We start from the raw sequence: 19,602 nt of genomic DNA, 5'->3' as shown, positions 1-19,602 counted from the left end.
TTGAGGACAATTTATTACCAATGAAAAGGAAAACCCCAACACAAGCTGTAAATCTTTTTAAGTCTAAGTCTGTTTGCTTGGTTGTAAAGCCTTGTTTCTGCTTCTTATTTTCTGGGTGTATGGGACTCCAGGCATATGCCATTGTGCCCAATGAACATTATCTTAAGGGAAAAAAGGCATTATAATTCCTCAAGCATATTTTAAATATAATATCTGTGTTAGTTTTTGTCAACATGACACAAGCTAGGGCCATTTGAGAAGAAAGGACCACAACTGAAGAATTGTCTCCGTCAGACCAGCCTGTGGACAAGTCAGTGGTACATTTTCTTGAATACTGATGTGAGAGGGCTTAGCTCACAGTGAATGGTGCCTTCCCTGGGCAAATGGTCCTAGGTTGTATAAGTATGCTGAGTGAGCCACGGGAAGCAAGCCAGTAAGCAGCACCCCTCCATGGTCCCCATCTCTACTTCTGCTTGAGTGCTTGGCCTGGCTTTCCTCAAAGATGGAAGCCCTTACCCAAGTTGCTTTTTCCAAGACAGTATCCATGTTACTTAGAATAAAAATCACTGAGTTTTTCCTCAAAGGATAATTTTTATTTAGTTCATCATTTCCACCTGAAAGTTATTTTCCTGTTCCCAAGGATGCCTTGAACATCTTAATATTAGGGAAATGTTTATACTTCTCCTGGTAATGAGTATATATAGGCTGCCTGGAGGTCTATGTATGAATGAAATAATTTGGCATATGCTGGATGCTTCAGGGCAAACCTCCGAAAAGTTCTGTATGAAACCTGATCTGAATCCTTGCCAGCCATCTGCTGGAAGAGTGTGGAAACATCTAGGTCTGGCACTCCGAAAGCTGCCCGAAGCATAGTTGTCAACTCCCATTCTGTTACATAACCATCCTCATCAAGATCAAAAAGTTTAAATGACATTTGCAGAATCTTCTCCGTGTTGGATGGGTTGCACAGGACAGTTAGGCCTATCACATACTCTCGGAAGTCTATGGTGCCATCCTGATTCCTGTCAAAGAGAGAGAAAAGCTGTCTCAAGGGCTCTGAAATTGGGAGTTTTAAATAACGTGAGAACGCTTCAATTCCAATCTTGCCTCCTTTTGAGGAGACCGCAAACGAAGCGTATTGGTCCAAGTGCTTGTGGATGTTGTCCCAATCTAATTTCAATTTCTGACTGATTTTTGTAAATTCCACCAAGCCAGCTTCCATGGGTAGTTGAAGGGCACCTGCAGATATCATTAGTTTACAGTCTTCCAAGCTGTGATCGGTTACAGGCAGCTTCAAAGCGTTTGCCATCTTGATTCGGACTGTGTTGGCAAAAAGGATGGGGTCTTTCTTTTCTTCTTCACTTGGGATATAAACAGGCATGAACTCGACTTCCACTCTAGTGAAGAGCTGACTCAGAGTAAGCATACATACCTGGAAGCCTGAGAACCCATTCCAAGTCCAGGTCACTGTGTCCAGGGTGTTGGGGTACCTAAGCAGCACTGGTTGCACAGGGACACCTGGGGAGAAGGCTCCTAGTTTAAAAGTGACGAGACAGGAGCGGTTGGTGCACAATCCTTCCGGAAAAATCAGAATCTGCGGCCACTTCATTTTAGATTTCACTCGTCTGAGGATTTCATTCCGGGTAGTCTTTCTAGAATTCGGGTCTTCTCGTTTCACAAGCACAGGCTGAGTTACCAGGATGCACTTCCCAGCCAATGGGACCCTCACAAGCTTACTTTCAGAGACCACCGAAGGGAGCCCCGCCACAACAACGGCGATTGCATCAAAGAAGGTGGAGTGTGGTGCGGAGACAAAGATGGGGGCCTCCTCTCTGGTAGCCTTTTTCCCTTTGACCTTAACCAGGAACCCAGCAAAAAAGAACCCCAAACGAAACAAGAATACCAGGGCCAACTTTATCAGATGTTTCCTCCATCTCCTTATGGGTTTGGTAGGTTGAGTAGGCAAGTTAATGGCGGAGAGTACGGCCACTGGCCAGAGAAGGATGAGGAGGAAGACAATGCAGGACACCCGCACGGGTACCAGCACAGTCCCCAGGATGATGGTGCAAGCCCAGCGCCAAGCACTCAGGTGAGTGTTGAGAGTGAAGGGACTGTCCACTGCCGGAGGATATAAGGACTTGTTCACCTCCTGCGCAGTCCTGCTGTCCCACACCTCCACCTCTGTGGAGTCTATGGTATCTTGGTGCTGGTTCTGATGAGCCATGAAGCCTGCTTCTCAACGTTATGGCTATTCCTTTCTCCACATCCAAGGGCTATTTCCGTGTTTGCATGTAATTAGCGCCCTTACAGCTAATTGTTGGTTAATAGGAAACGATGCACTACCTTTAAAATTAGGGGGGGAAATCCACAGGAGAATTAGAATCTCATCAAGAGAACAATCACGGTGTGCTGTTAGTTTTGGTCATATATATATGGTTAGTAAATTTTCACATAACAATTTCTGATATTAGATTACTCCTATGTACTTCTAAGGAAATATTAATTTGAATGGAATTGCAACTTTCAAACTTAAGTGGCAATGCCAGTAAAATTTGCTGTGGGCTGCAGTGAGAGCTAACTCATGAACTTCGTCTGCTGTCCATACAGATTTATTTCTTTGCTGACTTCATTCTCTTTATGCCAGGACATGTAAGAAAGGGCACCTTAAGAACTTATTTATAATAGCCAGAAGCTGGAAAGAACCCAGTTGCCCCTCAACAGAGGAATGGATACAGAAAATGTGGTACATTTACACAATGGAGTACTACTCAGCTATTAAAAAGAATGAATTTATGAAATTCCTAGGCAAATTGATGGACCTGTAGGGCATCATCCTGAGTGAGGTAACACAATCACAAAGGAACTCACACAATATGTACTCACTGATAAGTGGATATTAGCCCAGAAACTTAGGATACTCAAGGTATAAGATACAATTTGCTAAACGCATGAAACTCAAGAAGAACGAAGACCGAAGTGTGGACACTTTGCTCCTTCTTAGAATTGGGAACAAAACACCCATAGAAGGAGTTACAGAGACAAAGTTTGGAGCTGAGACGAAAGGATGGACCATCTAGAGACTGCCATATCCAGGGATCCATCCCATAATCAGCTTCCAAACGCTGACACCATTGCATACACTAGCAAGATTTTGCTGAAAGGACCCTGATATAGCTGTCTCTTGTGAGACTATGCCGGGACCTAGCAAACACAGAAGTGGATGCTCACAATGAGCTATTGGATGGATCACAGGGCCCCCAATGGAGGAGCTAGAGAAAGTACCCAAGGAGCTAAAGGGATCTGCAACCCTACAGGTGGAACAACATTATGAACTAACCAGTACCCCGGAGCTCTTGACTCTAGCTGCATATGTATCAAAAGATGGCCTAGTCGGCCATCACTGGAAAGAGAGGCCCATTGGACTTCAAACTTTATATGCCCCAGTACAGGGGAACACCAGGACCAAAAAGTGGGAGTGGGTGGGTAGGGGAGTGGGGGGGGAGGGTATGGGGGACTTTTGGGATAGCATTGGAAATGTAAATGAGGAAAATACCTAATAAAAATATTTTAAAAAAAGAACTTATGAGCCCTCTTCCATACATAGAAATTTATGAAGAATGATTTTAAGAGAGGAAGAGGTGGAGAAGAGAGAGTAATAGGCTCTGTAACTGGAGAGAAGAAAGTGGTAGAGAAAAAAGGGAACCAGCAAGGGGGCAGGGAAGGGCAAGGGGGTGGGAGAGAGCAGCTGAGCAGGAGGAGGAGTGAGAAGAGAGCACAAATGTGTCCGTGTGAGATGCAAAACATGAATTGTTTTAAAAAAAATAGGGTACATTAATTCTAATAGGCCTGAACTGACTATAGCATGTGGGGCTTATATTGTTAAGATTAGTCTACATGAACCAGTCAACATTCTAAACTGAAAAGAAACTTGACTAAAATAAGATCTACTTAACTGTGTCAGCACGGTTTCCAGGACGATTCCCTTGCTTCCTGCAGTCCTCGAGACGTCATAGAGCCAGTTAGTGTGAACTAGGCTCTCTTCTGGATCTGGGAGCACTCACCATCCTGACCATGCTGCACTGAGGATTCCTGCTGTGTTCACTAACTGGTAATCTGAATTCCTTTTCCCGAAATGAAAGTGATTGTTTAGGTCCCTGAGTTCACATCTATTGACATGTATCAGGTTAGCCCTACTACAAGAGGAGCTATGGGTACCAAAGCTTGGTAAGCAAGATGGATCTCCGTGGAAGGTCTCTTCCAGGTGCCAACATTACACAAGGGGAATTGGTAAAGTTACATGTTAAAACTTGTTCTCACATCTTCAAGTTGGCAATACTCCCTACCATGCATGTTTGTTACAAGACTCCGAGACTCCAGTCTATGGTTTTAAACAAATTGAACTTTTATTGTGCCTAGAGGTTACTATGACACAATGAGAATTCTGAGGACACTCCACATTCTCCTTCACTATGACAACTGTCTGTAATGCAGGAAATGTCACAAAGATGCTGTGACTTGCCATGTTACTAATTGCCTCTTTTGCCAGAGAGGATATCCCAAGACAGTGGCCAGCCCTGACTAGAGCAGCACTGTCCCTTCTGTGACTTGTCATACAATGCACCGTTCTACTCCCTCAGCTTTCTTTAATTGCATCCTTTAATTTTTAAATTTAAAAAGCATTTACATGCTTCTTAAGAAACAGTTCTCACATCATCTTTCTTTTATGCTCTGTGGGCCAGATGTGGGGTAATATTTGACTGTAACATTTTATTGCAGTAGTCAGTCCCTGACCCTCATCCATGGTCTTAGTTACCTGTGGTCACCAGGGTTTAAAAATATGAACTGAAAAACGTCACAGAAATGATGTGTCTGAGCAATGTGATAACATCTCCCTCTGCTCAGCTTCATCCAACCTGGAGATGCAAATCATCTCAGCCCAGGAGAGCGGGGCTGCATGTGCCTCCCTCTATCCACTCAACTTTCAGATAGACTGTCTTGATGTGCATCACTTGTGCAAAATAAAATCCACATATTGCTCAGTATTATTTAATCTCACCCACTAATGGCCCCCAAATGCCTAAGAGAAGCCATAAAAACTACTTTTAATTAAAAAAGTAGATATTTCCCAGGAGGAATGAAAGAAAAATTGTACTGTGAAAAGAGAGAAAAAGAATGGTGCTAATTTGATCATCACACTTCAGACTGAAAGAGTCACAGCCACAGTATACAGTAAGGGCTTGGTTAAAACGGAAAAGGCGTCTATCATATAGGTTTTGGGTCATCTGCAGTTTGGGGTCTGCTAAGGGTCTTGGGACTGGATTTATTCATAAGAAAATTGTCTGCATGCCTACAGTTCAGCAGTCCGACAATGTACATCAGCTTTAAAAAATTATATCTTACCCTGTAAAACTTGGATTCTAGTGTTCAAAGGAATTATAGTATCAATTTCTTACTGCACTAAATGGATAAAAAGGTATTTTCCTGCTTGGTTGATGTACACATGTTTCAAATATAGTTTAATCATTCATCATAAAGAGAACGTAAGATCCATTTCCTGAAAGGCTCATCTGGCCAAGTTATTCAGATTCCTTTATAGATTATAGAGCCATGGGAGTTGATGCTGGAATTTTTGATGGCTAGAAAATATAGTAGAAACAATGTTTTAACAATTAAATTAAAATGTTTGCCACTGCAGATCCGCCTTTTATATTGTGGCCCAGCTCATGAGTGTTTGTTTGAAAAGGATACATATGTTAACAGGGATACCATATGTTAATAGGATAAAGGAAACCAGGAGCCAAATATGAGCCATCTTCTCCAGGTACCTTTTGTACAACTGTGCATTTTAAGGCAGATGTTTTTCTGTGCAAATACAATGAAAAAGAATTACACCAATTTTTTCAGTACCATGTATCACTATATTTATTTATAATCAAGCATATTAAAACAGGTATTTTTTTCTAATAAAACATAAGTTGAGGAACAAGTTTTTAAGAGGTTTTTTGAAATTCCATGAAAGACTCCCTGTAGGAGATAAAGTCAGTCTCTCCTTGTTTCTTCCTTCAGGAATGCCCATATCAGTCCATTCACTATGTCAGGCTGGTCTTGCTGAAGCCAGTGGCTACCTTCTGACAAAATGGTGAGTCTGAAATAGTTTTTAACATAAATCTTTGTGACCTCGGCCATCTCTACCTCCATAAATGCATCTTCCTCTCCCCACAGAAGCAGTGTTGGGGTGGTCACCATGTGATGTTTGAGAGGCAGGCAGCTGCAAAATCAAAACACATTAGCTTGAGAACTATTGGGGAAGTTTGAGTAATGTTCTTAACATTCATGAAGGTTGCACATTCCTCAAAGAGGATAGTACTATATCTCCCTAAAGGGCTGAAAAATGGTTCTTGGGAGGGTAGAAGAGCCTTATCCTGGGGCAGGGTGAATGTTTTTAAAAGCTCCCTTGGGAGGTGGTACTGAAAAATAATTGTGAAGCACTGCATTGGGCATTAAGGCTGTTCCAACATGCTGAGTGTGTCAGTGAACATAATTGCAGTACTCAAGATGCAAAGGCAGGCCATCCCTGCAAGTTCAAGGCTAGCATGGGATACACAGAATTTCAGGACAGCATGGGCCAAAATTGAGACCCTATCTGAAAACAAATGAATAAGCCCCTAAAGAAGGAAAACAACAAAGGAATCTAATAGTTCCAATCTAATAAAACCCAAGTCAGCTCTTCATTGAATGCAGCACTTCACAACCATTTTCAATAAAGAACCAACTTGGATCTCTAGCACCAGGTGAAAAGCAGAGAGGGTAGCCTGCACTTTAGTCTGCAGAGTAAGGGCAGGGAGGTCTCTTGGGTCTCCTGACTGGCCAGCTTGGTGTAATCATCAAGCCCTTGCTTCCCGGTAAGACACCATCTTACTAAGCAAGGTGCATGGCTGCTGAGTGGTGGCTCCCTGGGTAGTCTTCAGCACGCACCCACGTGCATACACACCTACACACACCCACACATGAAACCAATTGTATTTAGCTTTTATAAAACTGAAATTTGTCCAAGGCCAACCAAGGCTACACAATAAAACGCTTCTAAATAAGAAAACAAAAGAAGAATAAAAACCCAACCCAAACAAAGTCAAGAATTTGCCATTCACAGGCTCTGTTTCTCCAAGACTTCACAGTGCTTTCTCCTGGTGGTGCAAGTATTCCTAGTGAACAATTATAGTAAAAACAAACAAGTAAAAAACTTCAGAAAGGACAGAAATATTAGATTGCTTTTCCTCCTACAGCCACTTAAAGCACACTTTTCTGGAGGTGGGGTGGGGTCTTCCATCCTTGACTTTCTGGTCATGATTATAATCTCTATAACCTGGGACTGTGAGCTAAGACAAACCTTTTCCCCTCAAATGGCATGCATCAGAGTGTTCACATGACAGAAAAGAAACCAAGACACTGATTTGCTGAATTTTTTGTTTGTTTAGACAGGATTTTACTGGGTAGCCCAGACTGGCCTTGAATTTATGATCCTCATAACCTCAGCCTTTCCAGTGCTGGTTGGCATTGCCATGCCTGGCTGCTACCGTTGTCTTGTTTATCTTAGTTCATGTTGGTTTCTTTGCCTTTCCCCTCTTTTTCTGATTCCTTTTGAATTGGTAGGCTTTTTTTTTATCCCATACTTGTCTAAAGATGCTAAAAAATATTCAACTGTTATTTTCCCTGGTGCCATACTGCCACACCAGCCCTACCTGTGCTGCATAAAGTCACACCCCCATCTTCCCACACAGCTCTAGTCCCTGCCATTTCCCTTTCCCTTTCCAGTCCACTCTCCTTGTCCTTGTGTTTCTTTCAAAGTCTTTCTGTATGTTTGTAACCATGGGTTCATGACTGTGATTATTTACTTAGTGTCTGCTTCCTCTGCCAAGGTTTGTGAGCTGGGGATCCTTGCCTTGCTCAACATTGTACCTTGAGTACCGACAGCCTAGGACATGTCATGCTCTTAAACATGTTTCTTGGGTGAGTTAATACATGATCATTACAATATAAGAAGAATTAATCTACTCAAAAGGAAAGAATAAGAGGCTAGAATTATGGATAAAACAAGCAATGGCCATATGGGGACCTTTCGTTCTCTACTATTCCATATTTTAAAATTTCTATGAGAGAAACTTATTAATATTGGGTCTGGAGCTAGAGAGATGGTTCATGAGGACCCAAGTTCAAGTCTACAGAACTCCTTCAAAGGCAAACAAGGAGTATAAACATCTGTAGTCCCAGCACTCCTATGAAGAGAAGGGAGGCAGAAACAGGAGAGCCCCTGGAAGCTTGCTGGTCAGTTAGTTTGGGGTGTGTAGCAGAAAAACAAAAGAGACTTTGCTTCAAACAAATTGCTAGAAGGTGAAGGCTGACACCAAGTTGTCCTCTCTGACTGCCACACAGTCTCTGTGTAGTATGAGCACATCACCATCACTCACACACACACATGCAGACACACACATGCAGACACACAAAGATGCACATGCATATGCACACACATGTGCAAATACACAGATATACAGAGACACACACACAGGTACACATATGCACAAGTGTGTGCATACACAGACACACATTCACACACAGACACACATGCACATAAAGACATGCACACACCCATATGCACAAGTGTGTGCACACACACAGACACACAGGCACACACATGCATATGTGTGTGCACACACAGACACACAGACATACAGAGGCACAGATAGACACACACACAGACACACATGCACACAGATACACCCACACAGAAACACCCACAGAGATATACATGCACATGCATATGCACACACAAATATACACAGACACAGATGTACATACATGCACACACAGAGACATGCACACATGCGTATGCACATACACAGACAGACACATGGATATGCACAGGCACACAACACATACACACACACAGAATATCATGTATCTGGGGGGGGGAATGTGTGTGACATTCTCAATAAGCAATAAACTTAATTTAAAATAATAAAGTATTATCTCTTTAGATTGAAGTATTTTACTTAACTTAAAAGAAATTATACTGACCTGAAAATGTTTCGATAATGATTAATTGGACCACTTAGTGCTCCAGGCTGAGAAAAGACATAAACGTAAGCTTCTAGATCTTCTGTTGTCAGCTGGCGTCCTTTCCTTCCAATGCCAGTACTCTGACTGGTAAACAGATGTTTCAAAGCCTAATTAAGCAAAAGAGAATAATTTAAAACTGTCAGTTATTTGATAATAGACTCTTACTTTAAAGGGAGCTGGGGACTGACAATGTAGTTCAATTGGTAGAGTATTTGACTAGCATGCACAAAAACATGGGTTGAGCCCTATTAATGCTTAAACTAAGCAAGGTAGCACATGCCTGTCATCCCAACACTTAGGAAGTACAGTCAAGAGGATCAGAAGCCAAGATCATTTTTTTCTACATTCCAGTTCAGTCAAGGCCATGCTGCCATTCATGAGCCTTGTCTCAAAAAATGGGGGGGGGGGGGGAGATAGTATGGCAGCTGATGACAGGGGGATGTGGTAGTTGATGTGGGGGGGATATAGGAGATATGGCAGTTGATGTGGCAGATATGGTAGCTGATGTGAGGGGTATGATAGCTGATGTGAGGGATATGGTAGCTGATGTGAGGGATATGATAGCTGATGTGAGGGATATGGTAGCTGATGTGGGGGATATGGTAGTTAATGTGGGGTTATGATAGTTGATGTAGGATATGGTAGTTGATGTGGGGATATGATAGTTGATGTGGGGATATGATAGTTGATGTGGGGAACATGGTAGTTGATGTGGGGGATATGGTAGTTGATGTGGAGGATATGGTAGTTGATGTAGGATATGGTAGTTGATGTGGGGATATGATAGTTGATGTGGGGGACATGGTAGCTGATGTGGGGGACATGGTAGTTGAGATGTGGGGATATGGTAGTTGATGTGGGAATATGGTAGTTGATGTGGGATATGGTAGTTGATGTGGGGGACATGGTAATTGATGTGGGGATATGGTAGCTGATGTGGGGATATGGTAGCTATCACTGATAGGCAGTGATAACTTGTAACTTTTGCTCTAGCTGAAGGTCTCATTGCTTATAGATGCAATTCACATTTCTGCTTTCCTAACTTTTTTTATTCTTCCTTTTTGATTCCTTTGTGTATTTCACCCCACTGAAAAGCATCCTATCTTGGTGCCTCTTTGCATTCTATAAGACCCTGCTAGCCAGTTCCCCTGCCAAACCCTTCCTTCATATTTCAGCTACTATTTAGTGACCAGAAAGATCCTCTTTCAAAGTTACACAAGCCATAGTAGCAAACACTTTACCTCACAGCCCAGTTCATACCCTGGTTCCCAGCAGTTTCCTAAGTGAGAGTTTGAGGAGATGGCCTTTGGTGTCCTTACCACCTCTGCTGGAGTTTTCCAGTCAGTTTTGTCATTTGGCTTTAAAATCCAACTGCAAGCTTTTAAGTTTCCCCAGTTATCCGCCCTTGTTTCATGGAGCACTGCCCTACACCATCATTTCCCAACACACAGACAACCTGTTCAGAGACATTGTCCTATTTGTTTAAAATGTGAGTCCTAGAGGCTCCCAAGATGGTTCAAAGGTAAAGGGACTTGCTGCCAAACCCAAGGACCTGGGTTCGACGCCCAGGACGCACATGGTATAAGAGAACTGACCAATGGAAATTCTTCCCTCACCTTCAAACCACTACACACACAAGTAATAAAAATGGAATGGCTTTTCTTTTTCTTCTTCTTTTTTCTTTTCTTTTCTTTCTTTTTTTTTTTTTTTTTTTTGGTTTTCCGAGACAGGGTTTCTCTGTGTAGCCCTGGCTGTCCTGGAACTCACTCTGTAGACCAGGCTAGCCTCGAACTCAGAAATCCACCTGCCTCTGCCTCCCAAGTGCTGGGATTAAAGGCGTGTGCCACCACTGCCCGGCGGAATGGCTTTTCACATGTGAATCCTTCTACACAAAAATACATGTGCAAAAACATGAAATGGCATACATGTGAGGTGATTAATTATATTATTTGTAATTGAAAATGACCAGAAGAAACTCAGTGCCCATCAACTGAGTGCTTGCTGAATAAATTTTAGTTCAGTCACACTCTGGTGTACAAAGTGCTCTTAGTATCACATGTAAAGATAGAGACTATTTCTATATGTTTACCTTTAGTGGTCGCTAGGCTACAGTACTGGGTGAAAACAAGAATAAAATGAGCAGAATACTGGGGTAGCCACTCGTGTCTGCTGTCCATTGCCCACTGGGAATGAGGGTAAAGAATCACTTACTGTAATAAACTCAAACATAGAAGTGCCACTGGCTGATTAAGGTGGCCACCACAACAAGCACTTACTCAACTGCAAACTATATACACCATTCCGAAGCCCTGGAGCTTCAGTTGAGATTTTAGACACCCATTATCAACTGAATATTTATGTACTTTTTCAATATACATACATACATACATACATACATACATACATACATACAGAGAGAGAGAGAGAGAGAGAGAGAGAACTGATAGAACTAGAAAAAAATCATATTGAGTGAGGTATCCCAGACCCTGAAAAACAAATGTCTCATATTCTCTCTTATTGGAGGCTCCTAGCTCCAAATCATCAGATTTGAGTGTATATCCTGTAGTAGCTACAGAAACAAGGAAAGGAAATCAGGACCATTGCTGGGATAGGGAGGTTGCTGAGCAATAGAGAAAGGAATGGCAGGGTACATGTGATCTGATCGGGAAATGAGAAAGGAAGTGTTCTTTAGGGAGAGGAAGGGAGGTCGATACAGAAGAAGGGGGTAAAATAACAGTAAGGATGTTTGGAAAAGATGCAAAAATATACTATTAACTATTTACCTAAAAAAATATAATACATATAGTCCTATGTATAAATAAATGCACACATACCTGGATTTGAATTGACCGTGCTCCCTCTAAGAGTCAAAGACCACCTCACAAAAAAAACCCAATACCAGACATGAGATGTCCACTTTGAAGGTTCTCTAAGCGATTCCCAAATTGCACAGGCTATTGCTATTGCTCTTGGTTGCCCCAAAGGGTAAAAGGTAAATCTTTAGTGCAGAAGACACCATGCACTTCAGAAATGGGATTCAGAGACATCTAGGCTGGAACCTCTCCTGAATACCCTTCCCTGAGGAGTAGCTTGCATGGCACCCGAAGAAACCATACAAGCTTCCAAAGGAGAGAAGCCACCAGGAGTCCTACCCAGCAATGGTACCTATGAACTACATCAAGGGTCAGGGTGACAAGCTAACACTAAGTAAGGGCACAATAATGTCACTTACACCCTGATGGTAACCAACTGCTTGCTAAATGGACTTAAGACCTGTCCAACAAGAGGGATACTATGACTGGTAATGTAGGTAACTCAGTGCTAGTGAAGTCATGGCAGTTAGAGGAGAATCTACAACTTCTACTTTACTAAACCAGCATAATCCCTAACAACAATCTATAAATATTTGTCCTTATGCTCAAAGGTAAGAATAGTCTTTGTGTCTTGTCAAGGAAACTTCTCTTTGCAACAGACAGAAACCACTACAGAAAACTATAACCAATCAAGATGCAAAATCATGGAGCCCAGTTCCAATGGACTCATCTACAAAATGCTTCTGCACCCAAGCCTCAGTGAAGATTTCAGAAGATGGGGCAGAAAGGTGTTAAGGGCCAGAGGATCAGGGAGTTTACTGTGAGACTGTGTCTCCCAGTGATGTCAGAAGCTGCACCCACAAGCCTCACCAACACGACTGCCAGAATATGAGCTGACTCAGGATGATATCGATGGACACACCACAGCAGATGGAGAAAGAAAAGCCCACGGGGCCTCAACTCTACAAAAAGAACTCTAGGCAGCAGAGGAAAGCTGGGGACAGGAGAGGTGGCTGTCACCAACAAAAAGCACACAAATTGGTTGTCCAGTGCCAGTGGCCAGCCCTGAAGACATACATACAATAATATTATATTGCTGAATAGCTTATGTACAGGAATATATATGTATATACACTATACATATGTATATATGTATAGTGAAAGAGAGGCCAAGGATTTCAAGGAGAGTAGGGAGAGGTGTACAGGAGATTTGTCAATGAGGAGAGGGAAGGGAGAAATATTATTAAGTTATCATCTCAAAGAGAAAAATAACTATGACTTGGTTGAAACCAGAGAAACAATTAACTTTATACCCCATTGACAACTGCTGTGTCCTTCCATGTTTTTCACTTCTCCTCACGGTCTTACCCTTGGTCTCCCCTTGAAATGGTACATCACACACACATTTACAACTGTTTACACAGGCACACATATACATCATAGGCTACATTATGTCTTATAAAAAAATAAAGAGATAAACAACATTAAGTAAAATGGTCTCCTATGAGAGAGGGAGGGGGTGGGGTGGACAGATAGACAAGCCAGACTGCTCTGAATATGCTCTGTTTAAGCCCTGATATGGAATGCTACAAATGTTTTATGTAATATCAAAGAACTTAATCCTGCCTTAAATTTGTTTTGGAAATACAAGTAAGATTTCACGACTCATTTATTCTTTCTAAAACTATACACAGATTTTGTGTGATGGAAACATCTAGAAATCCCATAACCATGACCACTTTGACATCCACAGTGTGGTCCCTAAATACCATTTCCCACTAAAATAAATGACAGTTCCTTGAATAAATGAAAAAAATTAATGCTTCCAGACTGGAACAGGAAGTAACAGATTCCCAAGTAAAACATTAGATATTATCAGTTTAAGGGATTACACAACAATAAAATAGAAGCCAAGCAGCAGGGGCTCCCACTTCACTGCTATGGAATAATGTGGGCCTCAAAAACAATAATGACTAGTATTTATTGTCATATCAATATATACTCATTACCTGAAACATTTATACTGTCATATTGTACTTAAAAAACACCAAACAATGCAGTGGTGGCTCATGCCTTTAATCCCAGCATTTATGAAGCATAGGCAGGATCTCTGTGAGTCCAAGGCCAACCTGGTATACAGAGTGAGTTCCAAGATAGCCAGGGCTACACAGAGAAACCCTGTTTCAATAAATAAATAAATAACATAAAAACAAACCCACCAAACAAAAGATGTACTAAAATATCCCAGTTGATCAAAAACAGAAAGAATGATGGAATTAGAAAATCGCTATTTTGCATACTGTGCTGAAATAATAAACCTTGTATCAACATAAACCTGGCACGGTGCCAGGAAACCATAGCTGTGTTAACAGCTCAGGAGCCCATTATAACTAAAATGGAGACAGCCAGACACAACCAGTTTATCTGAATGGACTCATGAGGAAATACATTGTATCCCCTTCTGAAAATTCTTGTCAAGTTAAAACCCAATTAAGCCTCTAGACCAGCATCTATAGCACAGGGAAAGCCTGGGTACCACACTGAAGGAGCCAGTGAGGGAGTGTGAGGCAACCTAATTGCTTCAACTTCATTTGCTTGTTTGTTTATCAAGACAGCATCTGACTGGTCTGGCACTCACTGTGTAGGCCAGGCTAGATTCAAATTTGTGGCAATCTTTCTGCCTCTACCTCTGCCTCCTGAGTGCTGGGATTACAGGTATGTGCCACTATGCCCCTTTAAAAAAAAGCAAAGAAACAAGGGATTTGAATCAATTTTTAAAATCCTAACTGTCCAGTGTATTGGTATGAATCCCCAGTCTTAGCTAGCCAGGAGGATGAGGCAGAAGGGTTTCTTGCGCCCAGAAATTTAAAACAGCCTGAGAAATTAAATTTAAATAAAAAAATAAGTTTAAGTCTTTTTCTCCTATCCTGCTGATGGACCTGCTCAACATATTTACACAATAGAACTTCTAAAATAGCTAGATTAACTTCCTGACTTGATACAAAAACCTAGCAGCTCAAAACAGCAGGTATGGGCCAACCAGCCATTCTGTCTGGTTTCAAACTGACCTACCCTAAGTTAGGGGAGGGAGACCTTTCAAGGACTTAATTAATCCCAGCACTCCAGAAGAGATGGGGTTTTTGTTTTCCCAAGCTGTCTTTTTTCTCTGTATTCCTGCTGCATGTGTGTGTTTTCTCAATCCCATTAAATACCTTCAACTGCTAATGTTGTTTGCTCTTGATTGCTGTGCTTGAGATTTCTCTGATGATCCTGTCTTGTTAAAAAAAATTTTTTTCCTGCTTTTTAATTCTTTAACTGAAGGAGAAAATTACTGGATTCAAATTCTAGATGGTCACAAAAAGATACAAAGCTGAACAGCCAGGCTTTCAAATACATCAATGAGATATAAAGAGAAGTAAGCCTCACAGAATGTCTTTTAAACATACTGTGTGGTTTGAATGAGAAAGGCCTGTATAGGCCCATGTTTGAATGCTTGGTCCCCAGTTGGTGGAACGGTTTGGGAAGGATTAGGAGGTGGGCCTTGTTGGAGTAGATGCCACTGTGCAGTAGGCTTTAAAGTTTCAAAAGCCCCCACCAGCCCCCACCCCATTGCCTGCAACTTATGGATCAGATATGAGCTCTCAACTATTTGCTCCAGTGCCATGCCTGCCTGCCTGCCTGCCTGCCACCATACTCCCCATTGTGATGATAGTGGACTGAGTCTCTGAAACTATAAGAGAGTCCCCAATTCAAGGCTGTCTTTTATAAGTTGTTTTTGTTTTTAAAAACAAAATCTCAAATGTTCAATTTTGCCAATAAAGACTCAGGAGCCAGATGCTGGGGTAAAAACATCCCAGCTCAGAGAGGCAGAGAAAGCAGCCAGCTGACCTTCCTCCACAGCTGACTTCCCAAGAGGAGTAAACCTCTTACCCCATGTTGGCTCAAAAACCCCTTCAAACTGAGTGTCCCCTCCCTTCTACTTCCTGTGCATCTCTCTGTCTGCCCTCCTGACTCCTCTTGCTCTCTATGTTTTTTCCTATAACCACTCCCTGTCAACTGGTTGCTTGCTCCCCCTCTTGACCAAGGGTTGATGTTAATCCTGCTCACAATAAACAGGAAGGTCTTGGATTAAAGGTGTGTGCTAGGGCTGAGTCACACCACAAGTGAAAACGGGTTTTGCCAGTTAGCAACACAATTTCATGGTTCACAGTATAATTAAATATACTTCAACAATAAGTTGCCTTGGCCATGGTGCCTTCTCACAACAATAGAACAGTAACTAAGCCTACTAATTAAGTCTCACCTATTTTATTTCATTTTTCATTCTTAAAGATGGATTTTTGTTAAAATATTTGACATAAATGATAATGATAATAATAAAGTATTTGTTTGACTTACCTTAAAATCATTAATTGAGAACATAAATTCTGGGAACCGTGGTATTTGGAAGAAGTAATAAAAGCTGGATCTGAACAGCTGGGCAGGATGCCGCAGTATATACTCTGAAATAGAAAGCACTATGTTAGACATCATCAAAGAGCTGTAAGTTAGTTACTATTGAGAGGACTTCTTACATCCATTTCCATTTTTAGACAATCCCATGAAAGACAACACAAGCAAGACTTCTATATACCCTTTTTCTTTTATCCTGCTTGGTATTTCCAGTGTTTAGAGAATGTGTAGCATTTCAAGTGAAAACAAAGTTCCCCTCTACCAAGATTTCATTCAGCCGGGCAGTGGTGGTGCACACCTTTAATCCCAGCACTTGGGAGGCAGAGGCAGGCGGATTTCTGAGCTCGAGGCCAGCCTGGTCTACAGAGTGAGTTCCAGGATAGCCAGGGCTACACAGAGAAACCCTGTCTTGGAAAAAAACAACAACAACCAAACAACAACAACAAAAACAAACCAACCAACCAAACAAACAAAAAAAATCAACCCCCAAGATTTCACTCCTTGAGGAGCAGGAAGCCTGAATTACCCTGCTAGTCCTCCAAGCACAATATCCCAGACCTAACAATCATCTTAGGAATTTATGATGATGTAGCATCCTGTTAATTAAAAGAGTTTTCTTATAAACAGATTCAAATTGAAGTCCTTATCATGAATCCTCAAAAGGAGCTGAACATTTTCAATGCGTTTATTCACGTATCTAGAAAATCATTCATTGACAGGTTTTGAATCAACTGTAAGCCAGGGGGGTTAGCAATCAACAAACAGAAAAGGCTCTCAAGAGATGATCTTCTGCCATGTCTTAAAGATCACTCCAATGTCAGCGATACAGTGCAATGGCTGAGGTCCAAAGTGGACCCCTCAAAATGGCAGTCCTAGTGACAATGTCCTAATAGAAGGACTTTGGCTGGGTAAAAAGAAACCTCAAGACTGGCCTTTGTTTATGAGGAATCTCCCTTGTTCTGTTCCCAAAGGTCAACTACCATGGGCAAGGGCATCTTGTTTCTGGCCAATCCAAACAGCCAGGATCATCTCAAAGAATCCCACCCTGCTGGCCACCAAATATAATTTGCTTCCTTTTCTTTTTCTTCTCTTGGCCACTCCCAACTCCCACCCCAGAGATAGCCTTGGAAGTCTCCCAATAGGTCATTTATCCCAGTGAACTTTTCTTTCTATCCATGGAGTGGTCCAGTTTGGTGGTTTCATTGCACACTTGAATGTAAGTGATAGAGTGCTCTGTCTAATGTGCATGAGGTTCTAGGTTCAATCCCCGGCAACACATATCACATGGAACATAGAACAAGGTAATCTTAATGAGAATGGAGCAGTGACCCCATCCTCTTTTTTCATTTCCTGTGTGCCAATTCTTTTCAAACTAGCCAATTAAGACTGTAAGATCAGACCACAACCGATGGGGGAAAGACAGGCACCACCTGAGTTAGAATAAGAACCTGGTGGACTGACTTCCTGTCTGTGGGGACAGAGGGTGGGGACCATCTATAAAGATGGCCAGAGAAGCCTTCTGGATGCAGCACCTGACAGGTGAGAGGGAGCCAGGTCCTGGAGTTGAGATGGGCAAGTAGCAGATAGAAAACCATTGTGGCCAGTGTTGAGGCCAGGAGGGGACTCATGAGATGAGTCAGGAGGAGAAGCCTGCCTGGGTAGGTGTGGAATTGTAAGAACTTTAATTACTTGACAAGACACTGAAGACAAAGCAGGAGAAATCTGATTACACAGAAGGTACTGTGTTCTGTTCTGCTTGCTATGGACACTTGGGTTTCAAGTTTTCATTTTGTCTGGAGGTTTTAGGAGCACTGACCATTCTATGCTAGATGTTTTATAAATTCATCATTGAAGCTTTATTCAATGTTAAATTAAAAGAAATCAATTTAACTGAAGGAAAACAGATCCAGGCAAAACATCTGACAATGCTTGGTAGGGTTATAAGAAACAACAAATATGGGTCTTTCCTATTAAACACTATAGAACTTGTGTTTAGAACAAGGGACTCACATTTTTATCCACACCAGCAACCTATACAAATGTTTTACTTGCTCACTCCAAGTACAACTTTTGTTTACACAAAGGTATGCTGGATATTCTGGGAATTTGATGGCCCCAAGTAGTGATCCTGTTTCCTTGGAGCAGTGACCCCATCCTCTTTCTTCATTTCCTGTGTGTCAATTCTTTTCAAACTAGCCGATTAAGACTGTGAGATCAGACCACAACCGACGGGGAAAAGACAGGCACCACCTGAGTTAGAATAAGAACCTGGTGGACTGACTTCCTATCTTGGTTTGCTTGCTCTTTCAAGCACACCCTCTTGATCAAGAGCAAAATTTGCTTGTCCAGGTGCCTCAGTTGGACTGGATGTCATTTCTTCTCAATCCCAAACTTTTTTCTAACAGGGTTAAAGCTGTCATTGATAACATGTTCTATAATTATTCCAAGTACCTTTCTTATGAAGCCAAGAGTTACAGTTTATCACACAGCACCACTAACAAATGACATCCACTTTGGGGTCCTGATGATTCAGCAGGCATGCCATTAAGTGTAACAACTCTTAGGGCATTTCAGTACCAAACACCCATCCTGCCCTACCTCGACAGAGATCAGTTGGTGGAAGTGTACCTAAAATTCAACCCTGATACTAAAAATATGCAGTATCTCTATATTGGAACCCTGACATCCTCAATGGTTTAACTTTGAGGAGAAATAGAAAAGTGTTGTTTTGAACTTTAAAAAAAATAGTCATTATGTATGTGCTTTTGAGTGTAGGTGTGCATGTGCCTTCATATGCTTATGGGGATCAGAGAACAACCAGTGGAAGCCACTTCTCTTCTTCCACCGTGTGGGTTACAGGGATGGAATTCCAGTCATTAAGTTTGGTAGCAAGTGCCTTTACCTGCTGAGCCACCTCATCAGCTCCAAGTTCTGAACCTTTTGTTTCCTAAATAATTTCTGTGCATCCTAGGAGTACCTGAACTTCGGAAAACCCAACAGGAATACTTGAACAGGACAAAATTATAATTTTGCCAAAGCCAAATATAAACATTGTCAACAGGGTGTTAATCACTACTAAGCATTTAAGAGTTCCCTTCAAAATTGTCCTCTCCTCAAAGGAAAGTTCCTGAGCATCCTTGTGGGTTCCCAAGACCCTTTGCGGCATCCAAGAGATCATAAGTCCATTTCATACACTGCTAAGGCATCATTTGCTTGCTTTAGC

General features: G+C 41.8%; 2 protein-coding genes across 4 annotated transcripts in view; both read right to left on the bottom strand.

Moving 5' to 3' along the window:
* Positions 1-109: 109 nt before the first annotated feature.
* On the bottom strand, positions 110-4,366 carry LOC110295425 (lysophosphatidylcholine acyltransferase 2B). Its single transcript, XM_021163934.2, has 2 exons — positions 3,954-4,366; positions 110-2,343 (listed from the first exon to the last, which is right to left on the bottom strand). The coding sequence occupies exon 2, from the start codon at positions 2,222-2,224 to the stop codon at positions 674-676; it is 1,551 nt and encodes a 516-aa protein (XP_021019593.1). The 5' UTR covers positions 2,225-2,343; positions 3,954-4,366; the 3' UTR covers positions 110-673.
* A 1,529-nt stretch (positions 4,367-5,895) lies between these two features.
* The window catches only part of Ephx4 (epoxide hydrolase 4), a 44,943-nt gene continuing 31,236 nt past the window's right edge, over positions 5,896-19,602 (bottom strand). For 2 of the 3 annotated variants that reach the window (XM_085836981.1, XM_085836982.1), the window contains 3 exons: positions 16,326-16,429; positions 9,073-9,221; positions 5,897-6,268 (listed from right to left, as the gene is read on the bottom strand). In XM_085836981.1, the coding sequence (XP_085693107.1) occupies positions 6,040-6,268; positions 9,073-9,221; positions 16,326-16,429 (482 nt within the window). In that variant the 3' untranslated portion in view covers positions 5,897-6,039. Of the gene's footprint in view, positions 6,269-9,072; positions 9,222-16,325; positions 16,430-19,602 lie in introns of all 3 variants that reach the window. The other variant, XM_021163935.3, reaches the window with a different exon arrangement.

This window comes from Mus caroli, unplaced genomic scaffold, assembly GCF_978045245.1.
Source record: "Mus caroli unplaced genomic scaffold, Mus_caroli_1 scaffold_4, whole genome shotgun sequence".
Lineage (NCBI taxonomy): Eukaryota > Metazoa > Chordata > Mammalia > Rodentia > Muridae > Mus > Mus caroli.
The sequence above is the reverse complement of the archived record's forward strand: the minus strand, read 5'-3'. Positions and strand labels throughout refer to the sequence as shown.

Bases quoted from the DNA above. Each gene is read 5' to 3' on its own strand.
- LOC110295425 (XM_021163934.2), bottom strand. From the start codon at position 2,224: ATGGCTCATCAGAACCAGCACCAAGATACCATAGACTCCACAGAGGTG.